Raw genomic sequence first — 17850 nt, 5'->3', positions numbered from 1 at the left:
TTCCACTTTGCGACATCTACATTTTTTAGGTAGGGGCACGAAGAAACAGTTAAAAGTCAACTTTACAACACAATGAACACCTGGATTGCCCCAAAACGTCAGGAAAATTAGTTTTGAAGGGAACAGCGCCCACGTTTCCATGAGAAATGGGCCCCCTCATTTGTCTGACGGAGCATTTACGAAGAAGTCTAACCCCCGTTCATTGGAAGCTGTCGCCTGTGCTCCTGTCCTGTGTGGCAGCACCCAGGCCACGGGGCTCAACGGCCCACAGCCCAGACCCCACTCCTACTCACCCAGAGCCTCTGTGCTAGTATTTTAAGCTACACGTCCAGGTACTCAACTTTTCTCTAATTGGAAAACTGAATAATGACTCCTGCACACCAGCTTCGTAAAGACACTGCTGCCAGGGCCCCATCCGTAACCCTCCCGGGGGTGTCAGGTGCCAAGAACAACTCCTGAGTCAAATGACGCACCACGCAAGGGTTGATTAAATAAAATGAGAAAATGCAAGATTAGAACGAACAGGAATGAGTGTGGTTGTCACAAAGATACGTTTGACTGCTGCCCTATGACTTCAAGGTGGTCACCAGTACAACCAAATTTGTGGGTAATTCTTTAAAGGAACAGCATTTTTAAATGTACTAAAAACGTTTTTTGCCAGAAATGGTAAATGTTCCGTCACTTCACAAAGGTAGCTGATTTCTCAAATTGTTGTCAATCACCATCTTGTAGAATAGCTTAGAAGATGCATTGTTCATTTGTTCCAGTGAACATATTGAAGTTGTGCATGTAGCACTCTTTTTTTAAAAAATAAATTTATTTATTTATTTTTGGCTGCGTTGGGTCTTCGTTGCTCCACACAGGCTTTCTCTAGTTGTGGCGAGCAGGGGCTACTCTTCGTTGCGGTACGCGGGCTTCTCATTGTGGTGGCTTCTCTTGTTGCAGAGCGCGGGCTCTAGGTGCACGGACTTCAGTAGTTGTGGCCCGTGGGCTTAGTTGCTCCGCGGTGTATGGGATCTTCTGGGACCAGGGCTTAAACCCATGTCCCCTGCACTGGCAGGCAGATTCTTAACCACTGCGCCACCAGGGAAGTCCCCTAGCACTCTTAAATTATAAAGACTCAATAATTTTGTGACAAGGTCAAGTCTCATTTCATGGGGCTCCACTTTCTGCCGTGACATTTCCTAATTTTCTGCAAGACAGCTTCCTACTTTTCTGAGTTCTTTAGAGCATTTACTGTAGCTCAGACTTCACACTGGGCACGAAATATTTAGCTCGTACTACCCTTTGCTCCAACACTCAGCAGCTAGCGGGACCTCTCACAGTCCTGCCAACTCTTCTACAATCTCACCTCCAATCCCTGCCTTTCCCTCCCTGCCGGCCCAGGGGGTGGGTGGAGGACTCACCGAGCCGCTGAGGCCATTTTGGGCAGCTGTCCTCTTCACCTCTGGCTTGGACGCAATGATGAGGTAGGTTTCAATGCCCTTCTCATCCAGGTAATCACAGCGGCTGCCCCCATCGCCTGGCTCCACGTCGAACTCGCCTTTCAGGCAGTCCATGGTGCTCTGGGAGATGTGCACACGCCTGGGCTCCGGCGAGAGGGGCCCTGAGCACAGGCCCCGTGGCAGCCCCCACCCTACCCCCGGGGACAGAGGCGGAGCGGTGACGGGCAAGTCCTGGCGCTAAGTGGCTGTGTAGGCAGCCCGGCACCTCCCCTTCTCTGAGCCTCAGCTTCAATCCATGAGACAGTCTGTCCTCAGGCTGCTGAGGGTACCAAATGAGATGAGGAATTTGAAGTCTGCTCTGAACACTAAGGTCAGAAGGCCTGGTTATCATCCACCTGGTGTGATTCTCCACTGCAACACCTGCTGTCAGGGGTAACAGCCCATTTCTGGGGAGTCACCACTAGGGAGAGAACTGTCACTGCCTCCGAGAGAAGCCCCCTGACCCAGGCGGGGAAGGTCTCACCGCATCCTTGGTCCACCCTGAGGGTGGAGCCTGCCCCACCTGACTGGCCGAGTCTGTAAAGAACTCAGGAAAGATGTGCAGGTGCCTTAGAGCCTGTTGGGAGACTCTCACTGCTAACAGTGCCCTTCGGGGTGACCTGCACACTGAAGGAGCTCCAGCCCTGACCTCAGAGCCCTGAGGCCCCGCAGAGGGTAAAGGGGGCAGGAGGACAGACTCCTGCAGAGCCCTGGGCAGGAAAGGCCCAGGAGGCAGGCCCTGGAAGAAGAACACTGCTCCTGGGTGGGAAGGGCTGCTTCCTCGAGGCCCCTTGTCCCTCGTCTGGGCCATAACCCTGAGGGATGGATGGGACGGTCCCCTCCCCTGGCCCCAGGAAGGAACGCGTGCTCACCCGGGGATGCCGCCAGCCTCCATCTTGTTGGCCACGGTGACATCGGTGGACCACACGTCGTACTGCCAGCGCTTCTGGCCCAGGACACCCCCCAGCACGGTGCCTGTGTGCACCCCGACTCGCATGTCCACCCCAGTCTTCGTCTTCTCCCGTACATACCTGCCAGGTACACACAGAAAGGAGGAGGGGTCAGGCCTGCCCACAGCCAGGTGGCCAGCCCCCTCCCCAGCCCCCCAGTGGGAGGAATTCTGCACAGCCTTCCTCGCCTCCAGGCTACAGGGCCTACAGGCTGCCCCCATTGCTTTCTGCCCACATCTGAGTCACCCATAGCTGGGGCTACAGCAGGCAGTGGCCAAGGCCAGACTCAGCAACCACAGGCCAGTGTGATTCGGGGTGGGGATGGAGGGGCAGGAAACAGCAGAGACCCTCTGCCCCTGAGGGACCTCCACCTGTTCTCTTCCAGCCATCCGTTTACTCATTTGTGCAGCTGACCTTCACTGAGCGCCTACTATGTGCCAGACCCTGCATTATGCGCTGTGTGTGCAGAGGGGAAGAGCTCCTTGCTTGAGAGCTCCAGGAGGAGACAAACACGAATCTCAGCACTTTGCCCACCAGTGATGGGAGTAGCGGTAAGAGTCTCTGAATCCTGAACTATGGCCCCAGGGGAAAGGCAGCATCTGCTTCTTTCCAGCCAATCCTAGAGGGGGCTTTAACCCGGAAGACAGTAAAAACGCAAAACCACCCCCTTGGAGACGGTGGTGAAGCACACGCCCAATTCCTGGACTCAGCAAGGGGCTTGCGGGAGCTGATACCACCCAGGGCCCACCAGAGGCCTTGAGTCGACGGCAGGGAGCAACCCCCCCCCCCCACCAGGGACCTCCAAGCCCACAGGCGCAGTGACAGCAGTGGGGAAGAGCCGGGGAGGCAGAGTTCACCACCCTAGAGGCTCACAGTGGTGCAGGCAGGAGCCTTGGCCGGAGCTCAGAAGCCAGGGTTCCAGTCCCATCTCTGCTGCCCAAACATCTCATGACCTCAGCAGTCACTTCACTGACTGCTGTACTCGGGCTTCCTGATCCGAGAGATGGGCATGCAGCTCTCTGAGCCTGTCTGTGCTGGGGGTCACGGGGAGAAAACACGGGGAGAAGAGATGGCGGGGACACTTGCGAGGAAAAGAAAGCAAATGGAAGGTGGCAGAATTTCATGATGACTGCACCTTCCAGCAGAAAAAACTAATGTGGACTAAAGCTAGAAAAGGATCCCTTGGAGGCTGCAGTTTCCCTCAGCTGTGAGGAAGGTAAGCCTAGCCCGACTTCCCAGAGCCTGGGACTGACCATGCCACATCCACCTCATCCCCTGACGAGCCCGGCACGGGGGCCTCGGGATGCACAGGGCCCACCGAGACAGAGCAGCGCGGCAGGCGTGCTGGTGCCGGAGCCGGGACCCACGCTCCCCTCACTTACGAGATGGCCTCCACCATGGCGAGCCCCATGAGGATGGAGCAGACGGCGTGGTCCTCCCGGTAGTCAGGCAGCCCACAGATGCAGTAGTAACAGTCGCCCAGAATCTTAATCCGCAGCTGGTGGTATTTCTGAAAGGGCGGGTCCTGAGCCCCTCCCCGGCGGGGGGGGGCGGGGCAAAGAACAGATGAAAGGGCAGGTCCTGAGCCCCTCCCCGGCGGGGGGGCGGGGCAAAGAGAGCAGAGGACGGATGGGTGGGCGGAAGTCCTGGGAGCCGGAGGAGGAGGGGAAGGCCCAGGTCACGAGGATGGCGCCCCCCGACCCCTCCCCGGAAAGCTGGGCGAGGGTCAGGGTACTTACGGCCGCCAGCTTGTCGAAGCGGGCAAAGAGCTCATTGAGGAGCTTCACGAGCTCTTGGGCGCTGCAGGCTGAAGACAGCTGGGTGAAGCCCACGATGTCGGCAAAGAGGATGCTGAGGAGGGGAGGCAGGCCCCGGTGGTGAGGACCCGCACGGCGTGCCGGGCTCCACGCTGCCCACCGCCAGCTCCCGCTCCAGCCCTCAGGCGGCCAGGTCCCTGCTCGAGCCCCGAAGTGGTGAGACCCTGGCACGTGCCGGGTCCACTCAGGGCTCCGGCGTTTAGCTTATCTCTCGGGTGGCGTCTGTACAATGACGGGCCTGGACCACGGGACCCGTCTCGGCCCCAACATCTGGCAGCAAGGTGGCCCCTGCGGCGGCTGAGGCTCACACTGTGGGGTGGCCGTGTTTCCAGTGCCGGGAAGACTCTTGAACCCCGCAGTGCTCCGCCGACCCCCCCAAAGCCCCCGTCCTGCGCTCGGAGCCCAGGCCTGCAGCCGGCGCACCTGACATTCTCGTGGCGGTACATGTACATGGTGTTGAACTGCTGCTGGTCCTTCTGGCTCTCGTCCTTCTTCATGTCCTTCAGCATCTCGTCTGCCACGTGCTTGGGCAGGATGGAAAGCATAAGGTTCTCCTGTGGGGGAGGAGAGACTGAGTGGGGAGGGCAGGGGCAGGCGCGGACACTCTGGGAAGAAACGCCCTTATCCTGGTGACAGGTGTCAGCCAGGAGCGAGGTGACCCTCCGCAGAGACCTTGCAGTGCACGCCCCTCACTGGGAAGCAGCCGGGGGCCCAGGACAGGCCACCTCCTGCCCTGAGCAGACTCAGCACCGTGACCTGAGCACCTTCAGAGCGCGGACAGAGCTCAGAAACCCGTGAAGAACCCCAGGCTTGGCTCTGTGCCTCCAAGGCACCCCCGATACCACAGGAAGGGTGACAGTGCCTACGTGTGCCCTTGAGGGCAGGGCTTCTGTGTGGCCCACCCCACGTTGCACAGGGCCATCACTCAAGAATCCAGATTCTATGTGACTGGAGACCTACGATGTGCCAGGTACCACGCTAGGTGCCAGGCTACAAAGACGAGTCCAGGAGGTGCCTTGGAGGGCCCCATGCAGGGACGCCCTGCAGGCAGATGCTTGGTGGCTAGCGGGCTGAGCCTGTAGCTCAGAAGCCGCGGGTTAGACCCAGCAGCAGGAACAGGAGAGAGGAGACAAGTGACGGCGGGGGTGCTGGAGGGTGGGTCAGAGGAGGGGGAAACGCAGGCAGCGGCAACTTGTCGGGAAGGAACCGCCCTGTGCCCCCGGGAGGGGAGGGAGGTGACGGTGGTGCCCGCTGCAGGACGGTGGGAGAGGCTGAGGGAGAACCTCAGGTGCAGGTCTGCAGGATGGAAACGGTAAGGGAGCAAGAGAACTGCGCTAATGGCGGGGAGGCGACTAAACCGAGGCCCGGGGGATGAGCCAGCAGGAAGTGAGGTCAGCCTGGGAGAAGTGTGGGTGCAGAAGGAGGCAGAGGGGGCTGGGGGAACAAGAGATGTGGCTGGAGGTCGCAGCCTTGGACCCCGGGGTGGAGCAGTTCTGGGTGACCAGGCCCGTGCTGCAGGGTCAGCCGCTGAAAGGGGACGAGGGGACAGGCGCGGCGCGGATCTGGGAGTGCTATGTCCAGTGACCTGGGGCCGGGGGCTACCTGGGGCAGGAGGGGTGGCCAGAAAACTAAGCGTCCTCAGCACCTGGGGTCTGACCAGGGGTCAGGGGCCACAGTGAAACTCAGGCTTCAGGTCCCAGGCCTCGGCAGTGATGCCAGCCCAGCCGTACAGGAGCGGGGACACACCTCCGCCACGGGCCTGGACTCCTGCCCGTTGCTGTGTTCAGTGGGCCCTGAGGCCAGAAAACCCAGCTCTTCCTGCCTTTCAGACACACCTGCTCTGGGGTGGGAGCCTGAGGTGCGGAGGTCGACTCCTCTCCTCTGGTGGGCACAGGCAAGAGGCCCCCAGAGTCTGGTGCCGTACCTGGGCCTCTGTCCCCACTGAGCCAGAGGACTGGGGCCTCAGCTCCCCCGGAGAAGATGGCTCAGCTGTAGGTGCGGCCGCTCCCTGCTCCTCCGAGGAAGGTCTGCAGGCCAGGAGCCCCCCACCTGCTCGCCATCACACAGGGAGGTAGGTCCCTGTGCCCCACCTCTGTTCTCACAGGGAAAATCAATCCTCTTTCCTGCAGTGAATCCCACCGTAACAAGGTGACCTCCTCTGCTCAGCACGCCTGGTACTGGCTCTAGCCTGAAGCACGGACAGTGGTTATTCCTATTACCCTCCCATTTCCACAGCAACGTCTCTTCCACTGTTAAGAACCTCGCGGGTGGCACCATTGCAGCTCAGGAATGAGAAGCCAAAATGACCCCAGTGCGCCCTGCCTGGCTCCACCCGAGCCCAGGAAGCAGCAACCGAGCCTCCCGGGGCCCTGCAGCCCAAGCAGAGCAGGTGGCAAAGCTCTCAGCTTGGGAAGAAGATGAGCCTCCGGGAGGATTTTCAAGAAAAGCCAGAGACACGAGGCCCTGCCTGCTCTCGAGGGTGGCCTGGAGAGCTGCTGGGGTCCTGAGCGGAAGAAGGAGCCGGGGCTGAGGGGCAGCAGTGACGGCTGGGGCAGGAATCCCAGGGGTCCCCGCCCGCCCCACGTGCGGCCCTGCCCGTGCCAGGCTGGCAGGGACAGGGTCCGACCGCCTGGCTCAGACCCGAGCCCTGCCACTCGCCGCGCGATACCAGGCCATCATTAAACTTCCCCGTGCCCTGGTGTCCTCGCCCGTAAAACAGGAGGGCTGAGCGACTCGTTACCATAAAGCACTTAAAACGGTGTCCGCACATGGCAAGTGCTCCATATACTTTAGCTGTTCTCGTGTCACCTGATGTGAAGTGTCACTGAGGCACTGAGACAGAAGGTGTCTCAGAAAGACAAGGTCTAAACTTCCCCCCTGGGGCTTCCAAGCTGGCCATAGATTTATCGATGAAGAGATCCAGAGGGACATCAGGGTCAGCAGGAAACCTTTTGGTCCCTCGGCCAGGCCCTGTGAGCTCCATCTGGTCCAGACGGAGCTCACAGGGGACACCAAGAGGGACCCTGCCTTCCACGCGCATCTCAGCCTTTCTCCCCTCAACGTGCACGCGGGATACACGCCAACGCAGGGAAGAGGCAGACATGTGAGGGGCGTGGGCAGGGCCTGCCAGGCTGGGAAGAGCAGAGGGGGGCCATGGGACGCCGAGGAGCAGGAAAGTCACAGCGTGGCAGGGCCTGCCTCAGCAGCCACCCCCGACACAGGCAGGCCTTTCCCACGCCCCCCTCAGGCTCTTCCACAGAACTCTGTGCTCCCAGAAAAGCCACTCGGCTCCCTGGGAACCTTGGGGACATCAGAATGCAATCCAACCCTGTGAGGTGCCCGTGGCCCAATTTCCCTGGAACCAAGCTGGGCCTCCCCGGAAGCGACCCGCACTGCCCTATCCTAGCACGGCCTGGGCTCCAGTACTGTCAACAAGGGCAGGATAAAGGCAACAGCGGAAGCACAAAGCAGGGCAGTCCTGACACCCAGAACCCAGGTGCCTTGGAGGTCCACAGAGCGCGGAGGCCATGAGCTTATCTCTGGAGGTGCCACATGGGGAATTTTCACTTTTTGCGTCACGTGATTCTGTAACTTTTTGCAAGAGAAGAGATGACTTCTGGGACTTCCCTGGTGGTCCAGTAGTTAAGACTCCGCACTCCCAATGCAGGGGGCCCAACGAATCCCTGGTCAGGGAACTAGATCCCGCATGCATGCCACAACGAAGGAGCCCGGGTGCCGCAACTAAGAAGCTGGCGAGCCGCAACTAAAAAGCCTGCACGCCATAACTAAGACCTGGCGCAGCCAAATAAATAAATGTTTTTTTTAAAAAAGAGAGAATAGACGAGTTCTGAAAGCAGATAACCCGTAAATGTCAAATTTTCAAATAACAAGAAAGCAGCTGTGGTTGTAAATGAAGGCTACCAACTGACCCGTGTGGTGTACGGCAACCCTATGGTCAACCTCAAAAGGTCAGCAGGCAGAGTCCACCTTAAGTCACTCTGATAAGACGAGTCTTAAATAAGAAGTAGGCGTACACAGAAAAAAGAACAATTTGTCAGATGAGAAAAAATGCAACAGGCAGCTGCCACGGGACTGGACAGAACATTCTAGTAGGTGGAGGGCAGGGGCAAGAAAGTGGCCGAGTGGGCAGCGAAGGAGGGGCCGGGCCCACGTCACAACCCCAGGACCTTTGTGACAGCCAGGCTCTGCTCCCCTCCCCCGCCACCTTCCACGTCTGAACTTCACACCCGTGGATGGCTCCCCACCCGCGTGCTTCTCCGCGGCACCGAGGCCTCCTCCCCGTGACACCCACCTGCCTTCCTGGCCCCAGCTCCCCCTGATCTCCTCGGTGGCCCCTCCTGGGTAGACAAGCAGGACTATTTGCTTTTCTCTGCTCTGGCGTCACTCTCTCTGGAACGGCCCCTCCTCACCCACCTGTCACCTCTCCAGAGCCCCTGGCCCCTGCCCAGGTGTGCTCATCCCCTTCCTTACCTACACCCACTTCATACCAGTGTCTCTACTGATGCTGACCTTGTTTGCCCTTACATTTCAGAGATTCTCAACCCATTCCTGGATCCTGTCCTCTTTTAAGAGTGTATGATGCTAAAGATGGATCTTCTAGAAAAATCCTCACACACACACAGAGGATCCTTCACATCCATTCTCAGAGTTGGGCTGAAGACCCCAACACCTCCTTCATCCATGTCCTTGGAGAAGGAAGGAGGCTGGGATCCAAGTGCACTTGCCTGGTGGGTCCCACAGAGGGCAGAGGGGTGGACAGGACAGGAGCCACCCAGGGCATCCTCGGGGCCCAGAGCTGGGGGATGTGTCTTGGTCTCCCCAGCAGACAGGCAGAGCCTGCTCTCACTAACATAGCAGTTGCTATATGTTTTGGGAGTCATAAGAATGTTCTAAGCCTCTGACCCATTAATGGCTCTTCTGGGAATTTATCCAACAGAAATAATCCAGAAGAAGTAAGAAGACTTACGTGTAAGAACTTTAATGCAGCATCACTTACACTTGTGGAAAAAACTATGAGCAGCCCAAATGCCCAGAAAATGTTTAATGAGACAGTGACACATCCTCTGGATGGAAGATTATGCAACCTTAAAAATGATATTGGTGAAAACTGTCACAAGAAAATGATGAGAGAGAAAAGCAAGACATGAAATTGTATTCTGTGAAGGTGATGCTGGATGCACATGCCTCGAAATAATGGCAGAAGGATATATGCAAGAGAGAAGAGGGCAACAATGTGAGGCGGAATTAAGAGAAAACTTCACATGCTTTTCCAAATTGCTATATGGTTGTTATTGCTGCTGCTTCTTTTTTAAAGTATGTTTTAAACTGGAAATAAACACAAAACTTCCTGTTGCCTCCAGCTGTGACCCTGACCCCAGCTTGTCTGTAACTACCAGTTTTCTTAGAAATGGACCGTCCCTGCAAGGCCACCGAGCTGCCTCCAGACTCCCACATCTGCTTGGCTATAACCTGAGAAAGGAGACTGACGGCCAGGTGCGAAGCAAGCAGGAGACCAGAGCCCCCGGTGAAACGGGAAGGAGGCAGTGGCCCTCTCTTAGGGAGCCACGCGATAGAACCGGCGCCCTGGGCTGGCTTCTTGCTGCAGTTCTCAGAAGCACAGAAAGTCGCCAGGCAAGTGGACACTAAGGACCAGTATCAAGACCGTCCCTCTTCTTCCCTAAAACTTTCTCACCTACCCAATATTTTCACAAACACATCATATTGCCTCCATCTTGCAGGTGCCCAAATCGAGGTGTGGAGGGGTTAGGTGGATTGTCCCGGTTCCTCAGCCGTAGCGGCAGACCCGGAACGTGGACCCAGGGCTCCCTGACCGATGGAACTGGTGGGTTTTTCTCCACCAAAAGACGTACTTTTCACACTCTAACTCTCTCACCTGCACCGGACGTTGTTCTGCTATAAATGTGAAGAAAAAGAAGTGCCCAAATCTTATCTGGTAAGGACCTGACAACACGGCTCCCCTGGGGATGAGCCCCGGTCCCTGTGCTGTTGTGTGGGATGGCGGGTCCTCTGTGGGTGCCTCAGCATGCTGGCCCAGGCCCACCAGACCACAGCGGGGCACCGGGGAGAACGGGCCGGGCCAGGGCAGCTGCTGGGACTCTTCCTGACGGTCAGCAGGGAAGGAGGGGGAGGGTGCTGCTGGGGCGGACGCAGGGGAGGCCTGGGCTCAGTGCTGGGCAGGCCAAGAGACTGCCCTGAGCCCACCCCCCTTTTCCCACAGGCCGAGGGGAGGAGGGGAAGGGGGCCGATGCTGAGAGCTCTGCCTCAGTAACTGACAGTGGGTTCTGGATGTGACCAACTGTGAGGGCCCTGAGATGTTGGGTCACCCCAAAGCTGCAAGAGAAGCCAACTGCGGCAGGTCCAGAGGGGCTCACCTAGACGGGGGTGCCACCAGGTCTCCCCTACGGTCCAGTGAACTGCCACTGGACTGACCGCAAAGGGCCCACAGGTGCGTGGTTCCTGTGCGAACCTCGGCATCACCTGACGCTGCTACTGGAGGAGCAGAAACTTCTGTTGAGTCCCTGGACGTCTAGGCGCTGGGAGGTCCCTTGGTACAGCTGAGCCCATCCCACGGGACCAAGGCCTCATGACCCCAAGTCTGGCCTGCAGAGGGGAAGTCTCAGCATCACCTGGGGCTCACCCAGCAAGGCCCAGGGATCCTCAGGTGACTGGTGACCACACTGAAGTTTGGAAGCACCACTTTATGAGCATTTGAGAAGGATGTGGAGGAAAGGAAACCAAGGGGAAAGGCACAGTCATGGTCCTGTAGTGGAGAGGAGCTGATCGGTACACCCAGAGAGAGATCTGGCTGCCGAGGTCACTGCTGGAGACCCCCACCTCCAAGGCCGTGTCCAAGCAGCAGGCAAAACCCTCAACCGGGACTTGTGGATTAGAAGGAAGCAGAATGGGGACTTCCCTGCTGGTTCAGTGGTAAAGAATTCTCCTTCCAATGCAGGGGATGAGGGTTCCATCCCGGGTCAGGGAACTAAGATCCCACATGCTACGGGGGGACTAAGCCCACGTGCCACAACTACTGAGCTCACGCGCCTCAATGAGAGAGCCTGTGTGCCGCAAACTACAGAGCCCACGCGCTCTGGAGCCCATGCACCACAACTAGAGAGAAACCCCACATGCCACAACTAGAGAGAAGCCCGTGCACCACAAAAGATCCCACGTGCCTCAGTGAAGACCCTGCATGCCTCAACTAAAACCTGACACAGCCAAAAAAAAAAAAGAAAAAGAAAAGAAAAGAAAAGAAATATTAAAAAGAAGGAAGATACTAAAAAAAAAAAAAAAAGAAAAAAAAAAAAAAAAAAAAAAAAAATAAAAAAAAAGGAAAAAACAAAAAAAAAAAAAAAAAGGAAAGAAAGAAGCAGAACACTTGAAACCCAGAGGATAGGACAGCAGTGTGATTCACGTCAAGGTGGAAATGGCAACACACCTCCAGAAACTTGGACTCATACGGTCAAAGATGCAGAGGTCCAACACTCACCCAGGCTCCTCCAGGAAAGCCAAAACCCACTGATGACCACAGTCCCAGAGAACTGGGAGTAAAGAGGAGGATGTGATCAAAGTTTATCAGGAACTAATACAGTGGGCAGGGGGAGGATGCTCAATAATTTGGATAATCTTTTCACTTAGTTTTTCTTCTCCCTTAACCCTTTTTTATTTTTTAAATTAGTCATTTTGTAATATTTTCAAAACTGAATTGAGACTGTTCCCCCCCCACCTCTTTAAAACTCCTGGTATTTTGAATTCTAACGCTCAGCATTCATTATCGTGTGAATTCTTGTGATCAACTCCAGGCCCCTTCCTATCATCTCTCCTTTATAAAAATGACGTGAGCACAGAGGGCACTCTTTTCAGGACTCTGCCTTTTCAGGCTTGTGGTGCCCTGAAGTTCTGGCATGTGCTTGCTTCACTCTTGGACCATGACTTTTAGGGACACGGTGGAAGTTTGCCAGAAAACTGGACTGTGGGAAAATGATATTTCCTTACCTTGAAGTACTTTTAAAATCTGATGGTCTGGACCGAAAGAAGGAATGGAAGTTGGAGGCTGAAGAGACAGACGTGGAGATAATAATGACTAACTCCAAAGCAGACTTTGCTGAAGAGACAAAGCATTTTAAAGATTTAAAAATCTTGTCAGAAGGAAGAGGAGTAGTTTTGGGGGGCAGAGCAAAAAAATCACTGAGCTGGGGTTGGGCCGCTAAGGCCCCTGCGACCTGGGGCATACACTTTGCCCCTTTGGCCTTGGTTGCTCATGTGTGAAATGGGTTCTCTCTTAAGTATCTCTTTCTTTGTTCGAAGTGGAAATTTTTCCAGGAGGAACACTTGAGAAGATACAGACCATGTATCTATAAAATGTGTGGATGGCATGTCACTAGGACAACTGGTTAATATGGACTTTACCCCAGAGCAATCTGGTAAAATGTAGAGGATCAACTTCAAAAGGGGTAAATGTAATAACCTCTACTTGAGTCCCCAAAACCAACTGCCAGACGACAGGACGGGGGCGGGACACAGTGTATCAACCCTGGGGGGAAAGTCTGGCCATTTGAGATGCTATTAGATTTTAAATGAATTCACAGCATAAAATGATGCCTACACAAGCCCCTTGGCCCTTAACAGAAGTTAAGGTCCCGAAAGAGGAGGCGGTGGAGCTTCTGGGTCCTCCCTGCACCCCTACAGAGAAACAGATCTCCTGGGCCTTGGTCAGCGAGTGACCCTGTGGTGAGGGAGCCGGAGTCCGGTCACCTGAGGGTGGGTGGGAATCAGCCCAGAGAAGAGGGGGATCCGCGGCCCCATGGAGAATTAAAGCCTGAGGAATGCTGTTGTGTGGAAAAGGGATGAGTTTGCTCTGAAGGCCCCGGGAGGGAAGACTGCGGGGGACAGACTGCTGCTTCCCGCGGAGGGAGAATTCTCTAAAAGTCAGGACAGTGCAAACAAAGAATGTGCTGCCCCAGAGGTGGCGACCTCTCGTCCCCAGACACCGCGTGAGAAGGCGGCAGGAGGGGGCAACCACGGATGGAACCACCAGCAGAGGACAGGGACTCAGGGGCTCGGGGGCTGAGACACGGCTCCACACGGAGAAAGAAGGAGGGGTGAAGGGCCTCACGCAGCCTCTCCCCAGCCCTCAAGGCTCATCCTAAAAACACACGGCAACGGAAGGCAAGGCCCTGGCCCTCTGGGAAAAGAATCAGACACGGTCCAGAAAGAGACAGGAAGTTTCTAGTAGGCTTCATGGGTAGAGCAGAAAACTACCCAGATCCTGGGGAGAAGGACCCAGGCCTGCCCCAGGCAGGTGAGCAGACCGGGTAGGGCAAGGGGTCCTGGTCTCTGGGAGAAGAGACCACAGTGCCCCAGGGCAGGATGCTCGGACTCCTGGGCTGGGGTCTCCTCATCTGTAAACGGTTACATGCCGAGCTGCTCAGGTGAGCCGTGAGCCCGGCCAGGGCACTGTCAGCATGGTCTTGGCCAGGCTCTGGGAAGGGACGGATCAAGCACGCCAGGCCTCGCCTTCCTGCTGCCCCAGGACTGAGACAGAGGAGGAGGCCAGCACCGCTCCGAGGGGCCCCGAGTTGTTACAGCTGATACTGTGATGAGGCATATTCAGGAGTTAATTACAGCAGGGTGGCCGCCAGGGATCTGGATAAATGAGCTTGGCTGATGAGAAGCTAAGTTTCTACAACATCCTTGTGAAAGGGGCAGAGGGAGGAAGACAGATTTAAGTGGAGAGACCTACAGTGCCCAGGTGGCCGGTACGTGTGCATGTGCGTCTGTGAGTGTGTGTGTCCACTGTCTGTACAAAGTAAGCCCGTTAAGTCCGCTTATCTATTTAAAGAATGTGTGTGTCCTACGGGGTACACACACACACACACACACACACACATACATGTCACCACAACAGGCTGTGAGCAGACCCACAGCTGTCTGCAAACGTGTCTGTTCTGGTCCTGATCTGTCCACGTTCTTGGAGTTTCCAGGCCACTTGGAAGCCAAAAGGTCACTGGACCCCCCCAGGTACCCATCCTGGCCCGAGCACCTGAGCAGAGGAGGCAGCAGGAGGAAGGGAACGCAGGGTAGGACCTGGCCTTTAGCCCAGGGAGGTCAGGGCCCAAACAACTCCTCTCTCCCTGATGAGAGGATGCAGGACCGCATCACGTGAAATCTGGATGCCCCGGTGCTGCCGCTTCCATGTGAGCAGACAGCTGCCCTGTAGAGTAGGGGCCCACACATGCTGCCCCATCTAAAAGACATGGTCATGACCTCGGTCACTCAAAGTCATCAAAGAACAATCACTGGTCATCTAGGCAAGTCCCCAAGCTACGTGCTGTGAAGCTCAAAGGCAAACCGTACTCCCAAGAGCTTGGATGAGCAGGGCAGTCAAGTCACTTGCCGACTGGCTGGTCTCCCAGGACAGGAGTGCTTTGCTGTCTTCAGCCAAAGACCATGAGAGTTCAGAGGAGGGAGAGGCTGTGTAACTCAAAGACCCGCATATCTTTAAACAAGACCTTCCATTGCAAAACAGGCTCCACGCCAGCAGCCCAGAGTCTCCCAGGTAGACGGGCTCCAAGACGGAAGCAGGACCACATTCAATCTCAGTGTTGGGAGAACAGCCCAGAAACCACACAGACCCAGGGTCAGCCCAGAACCCTTACGCTGCTTGAGTGGGAGAGGGGATGCTGAGCCAGTGCAGCTGCTGGTCATCTGCCTGGCTCCTGCGCAGTCCCGAGATGGGCCACTGTGGGCCAACGTGACCACTATCTCAGGAGACTGCCCTTTGGGCCCAGAGACAGCCCACACGTGTGGCATCTGGAGCCCTCATCAAGAGAGGGTGCTCCTTAGAGGTCTGATGAGTTAATAAGCTGTCAACTAGGAGACGTAGCCCAAGAGGCAGGCCATCAGCCTCTAGAACAGCACTTTCTGTAGTCACAGAAATGCTCTGTAATTTGTGCTCCCCAATACGGTAGCCACGAACCAGCCACATGGAGCTACTGAGCACATGAAATGTGGCCAGTGCAATGGAGGAACTGACTTTTTTTTTTTTTAGTATTTATTTATTTATTTACTTAGCTGTACCAGGTCTTTGTTTCGGCACATAGGATCTTTAGCTGCGGCATGCAGGATCTTTAGTTGCGGCATGCAGGATCTAGGTCCCTGTCCAGGGATCAAACCTGGGAACCCTACATTGGGAGCGTACAGTCTTAACCACTGGACCACCAGGGAAGTCCTGAGGAACTGACTTTTAATTTTAAAATTTTAACTAATTTTAATTTAAATAGTCACAAATGGCTATGCAGCTCTAGAACAAATTAAGTCCAACTCGGAGGAACAGAGAGCAGCTGCCTGGAGCACTGTGTCGAGAAGGATGCCGAGGTCACGTCTGTGATCAGTGGAAAAGATTGCTACCATGTCTGCCATGGAAGCACACATCACCTGCTTCCATCTTGGACCCGAAGCAGCAGCTCACCTGCAGGCTAAAATCCTTAGAGCCATCATTGACTTCCCACTCTCTCATCTCCTGTTCTACCCAGCAGTAAGTCCTGTTGGCTCTGCCTTCAAAACATACCCAGAATCCTCTGTTCTCATCACCTCCATCCTGGTCTGGGCCATTATCCTCTCTCACCAAAATTACTGCAATGCTTCTAACTGGTCTCCCTGCTTCCACTGCTATCTCTTCTCCACCATAAGCCAGACTGATCCATTTAAAACCTACAACCCTCCAATGTCTCCCATTTCCCTCAAGGGAAAAGCCAAGGTCCTAATGAGGCCCTGTAGAATCTGGCCCCCATCACCTCTCTGCCTCACCTCCTACCTCTCATCCCCTCACTTCTGCTCCATCTGCACTGACCACCTTGACATCCTATGAACATACCACAGGGCCTTTGCACTTACTGCTCATTCCTCTGATCACTGCATGGCTCACACCCTCACTGCCTTCAGGTCTCTGCTCCAATCTCATCTCATCGGAAAGCCTTCTCTGGCCACACGATATTAAACAGCAACCTCCCTTCACTTCTGGCAGGCTCTATGCTCCTTCCCCTGCTTTGTTTTTCTCCACTGCCTGTCCTACTTCCTAACATAGCATTTGTTTAATGATTGTCTCCCCCACTAGAATCTGTTCTGTTCACAACTGTATCCCCAGTGTTTAGAAGCGTGCCTCAAATATTTGTGGGATGAATCCTCTCTTTTAGACAGTCTGACAATCCTATTCTGTTCCCATTTCACAGGCAAAGAAATGGGGGCTCAAAGGGCATAAGTAATTGGCTCAAGGTCATGGTGCAAGTAAGTGGCCTGGCTCGGATGTGAACGCAAGCTTCACTCTGCACCCCGTGTTGTCAGACATTTCCATTTCTCAAGGCAGTCAGAAATACAAGTTTTTATATAGAATGTCCAAATTTTTAAGTATTAGAAATTTTTGAAGCTCTGGGCTGAAACAGAAACTGACAGGCCAGATGTAGTCTGGGGACTACTCACCTAATTCTCCTCAAGTAGATCTCCAAAGTAGAGGCCCTCACCGGGAGGGAGGGCCAACTCCCCTTCTGGGTTTTGTCGTGATGATTAAATGAGATAATTCAGTAAAAACTCAGCTCAAGACTGGGCAGAAGTAATTGTTAAAAACAAAACAAACAAAAAATGACTCCTATTACTAAACAAAACTTCATCTTTACAGCCAGATAAAGGTGGGGACGCACCACAACCCAGACCAGACTGGACCCCGACCTACAACTCTCTACAACTGTGTGGAGAGAAGAACGCTGCTGGAGGACGTCTCTGGGCCCAGGACCCTCCAGAGCCCGGCAGGGAGCCAGCGCGGAGGCCACAGCCCAGACACGGGGCCATGCACTAGCAGTGCCACCAGCGCCCAGTCCCCCGACCCAGCAAATGTCCCCCCACCGGCAGGGGCCCTCCACGGCCTTAGAACAGCCTGTCCTCTGCGGGCTCATCATGTGCATCACCTAACATGGGCTTGTTCTGCTACATCCTGGAATGTTAGAATGAAGAACATTCTGTGAAATCCGGGAGGTCAGAGCTGGACCGACAGAAGCACTAATGCCTACTTCACCATGGGAAATTCACCTTCTGGCTTTTCTCAAACCAAGAGGCCTCCAAGGCTAAACTAAAAACTAAAAAATACTCGTGAGTGGTTCTGTGAAGCAGTTAAGACAGCAAGCATCTTTGGAGGCTGCTGTCAGGGGGTTTCCTCCATGGCTCCCGTCAAGTAAACGATGGGTTTGCCCCGCCTCCATCAGCTGCGACGACGTGCGGTGACACAGGAGGCAGGTCCCCAGTCCCAGCCCCACTGTTGCCAGGACGACAGCTGGCGCTTTGAGGGCGGACACTAGAAACCCACCCCCAGGCTAGGAGGCAGCCCCCTCATCTGTCTGTCTGTCTCTGTCACTCTGACTCCCCTCTCCCCACTAACTGAGGCTGAGGTCACTCTACACCTTATCCTCACAGCTAAAGGTCTTGAAGGGAACAGTGAGGCAGGCTTGGCCAGAGGTCAGAGACCTTCAGAAAGACCAGAAACTGAGCTTTTGAAAGGGCAGCAGTCCC

The 17850-nt window shown here is 55.3% G+C and overlaps 1 protein-coding gene across 2 annotated transcripts in view; it reads right to left on the bottom strand.

The window, feature by feature from the left end:
* The window catches only part of ADCY3 (adenylate cyclase 3), a 92661-nt gene that overhangs the window by 28141 nt on the left and 46670 nt on the right, over window positions 1-17850 (bottom strand). For both annotated transcript variants that reach the window (XM_024764472.1, XM_024764471.1), the window contains 5 exons: window positions 4675-4805; window positions 4174-4285; window positions 3817-3944; window positions 2357-2515; window positions 1407-1584 (listed from right to left, as the gene is read on the bottom strand). In XM_024764472.1, the coding sequence (XP_024620240.1) occupies window positions 1407-1584; window positions 2357-2515; window positions 3817-3944; window positions 4174-4285; window positions 4675-4805 (708 nt within the window). The remainder of the gene's footprint in view (window positions 1-1406; window positions 1585-2356; window positions 2516-3816; window positions 3945-4173; window positions 4286-4674; window positions 4806-17850) is intronic.

This window comes from Neophocaena asiaeorientalis, unplaced genomic scaffold (assembly GCF_003031525.2).
Source record: "Neophocaena asiaeorientalis asiaeorientalis breed wild unplaced genomic scaffold, Neophocaena_asiaeorientalis_V1.1 scaffold345, whole genome shotgun sequence".
Lineage (NCBI taxonomy): Eukaryota > Metazoa > Chordata > Mammalia > Artiodactyla > Phocoenidae > Neophocaena > Neophocaena asiaeorientalis.
This window is presented reverse-complemented; position numbering and strand designations above follow the sequence as displayed.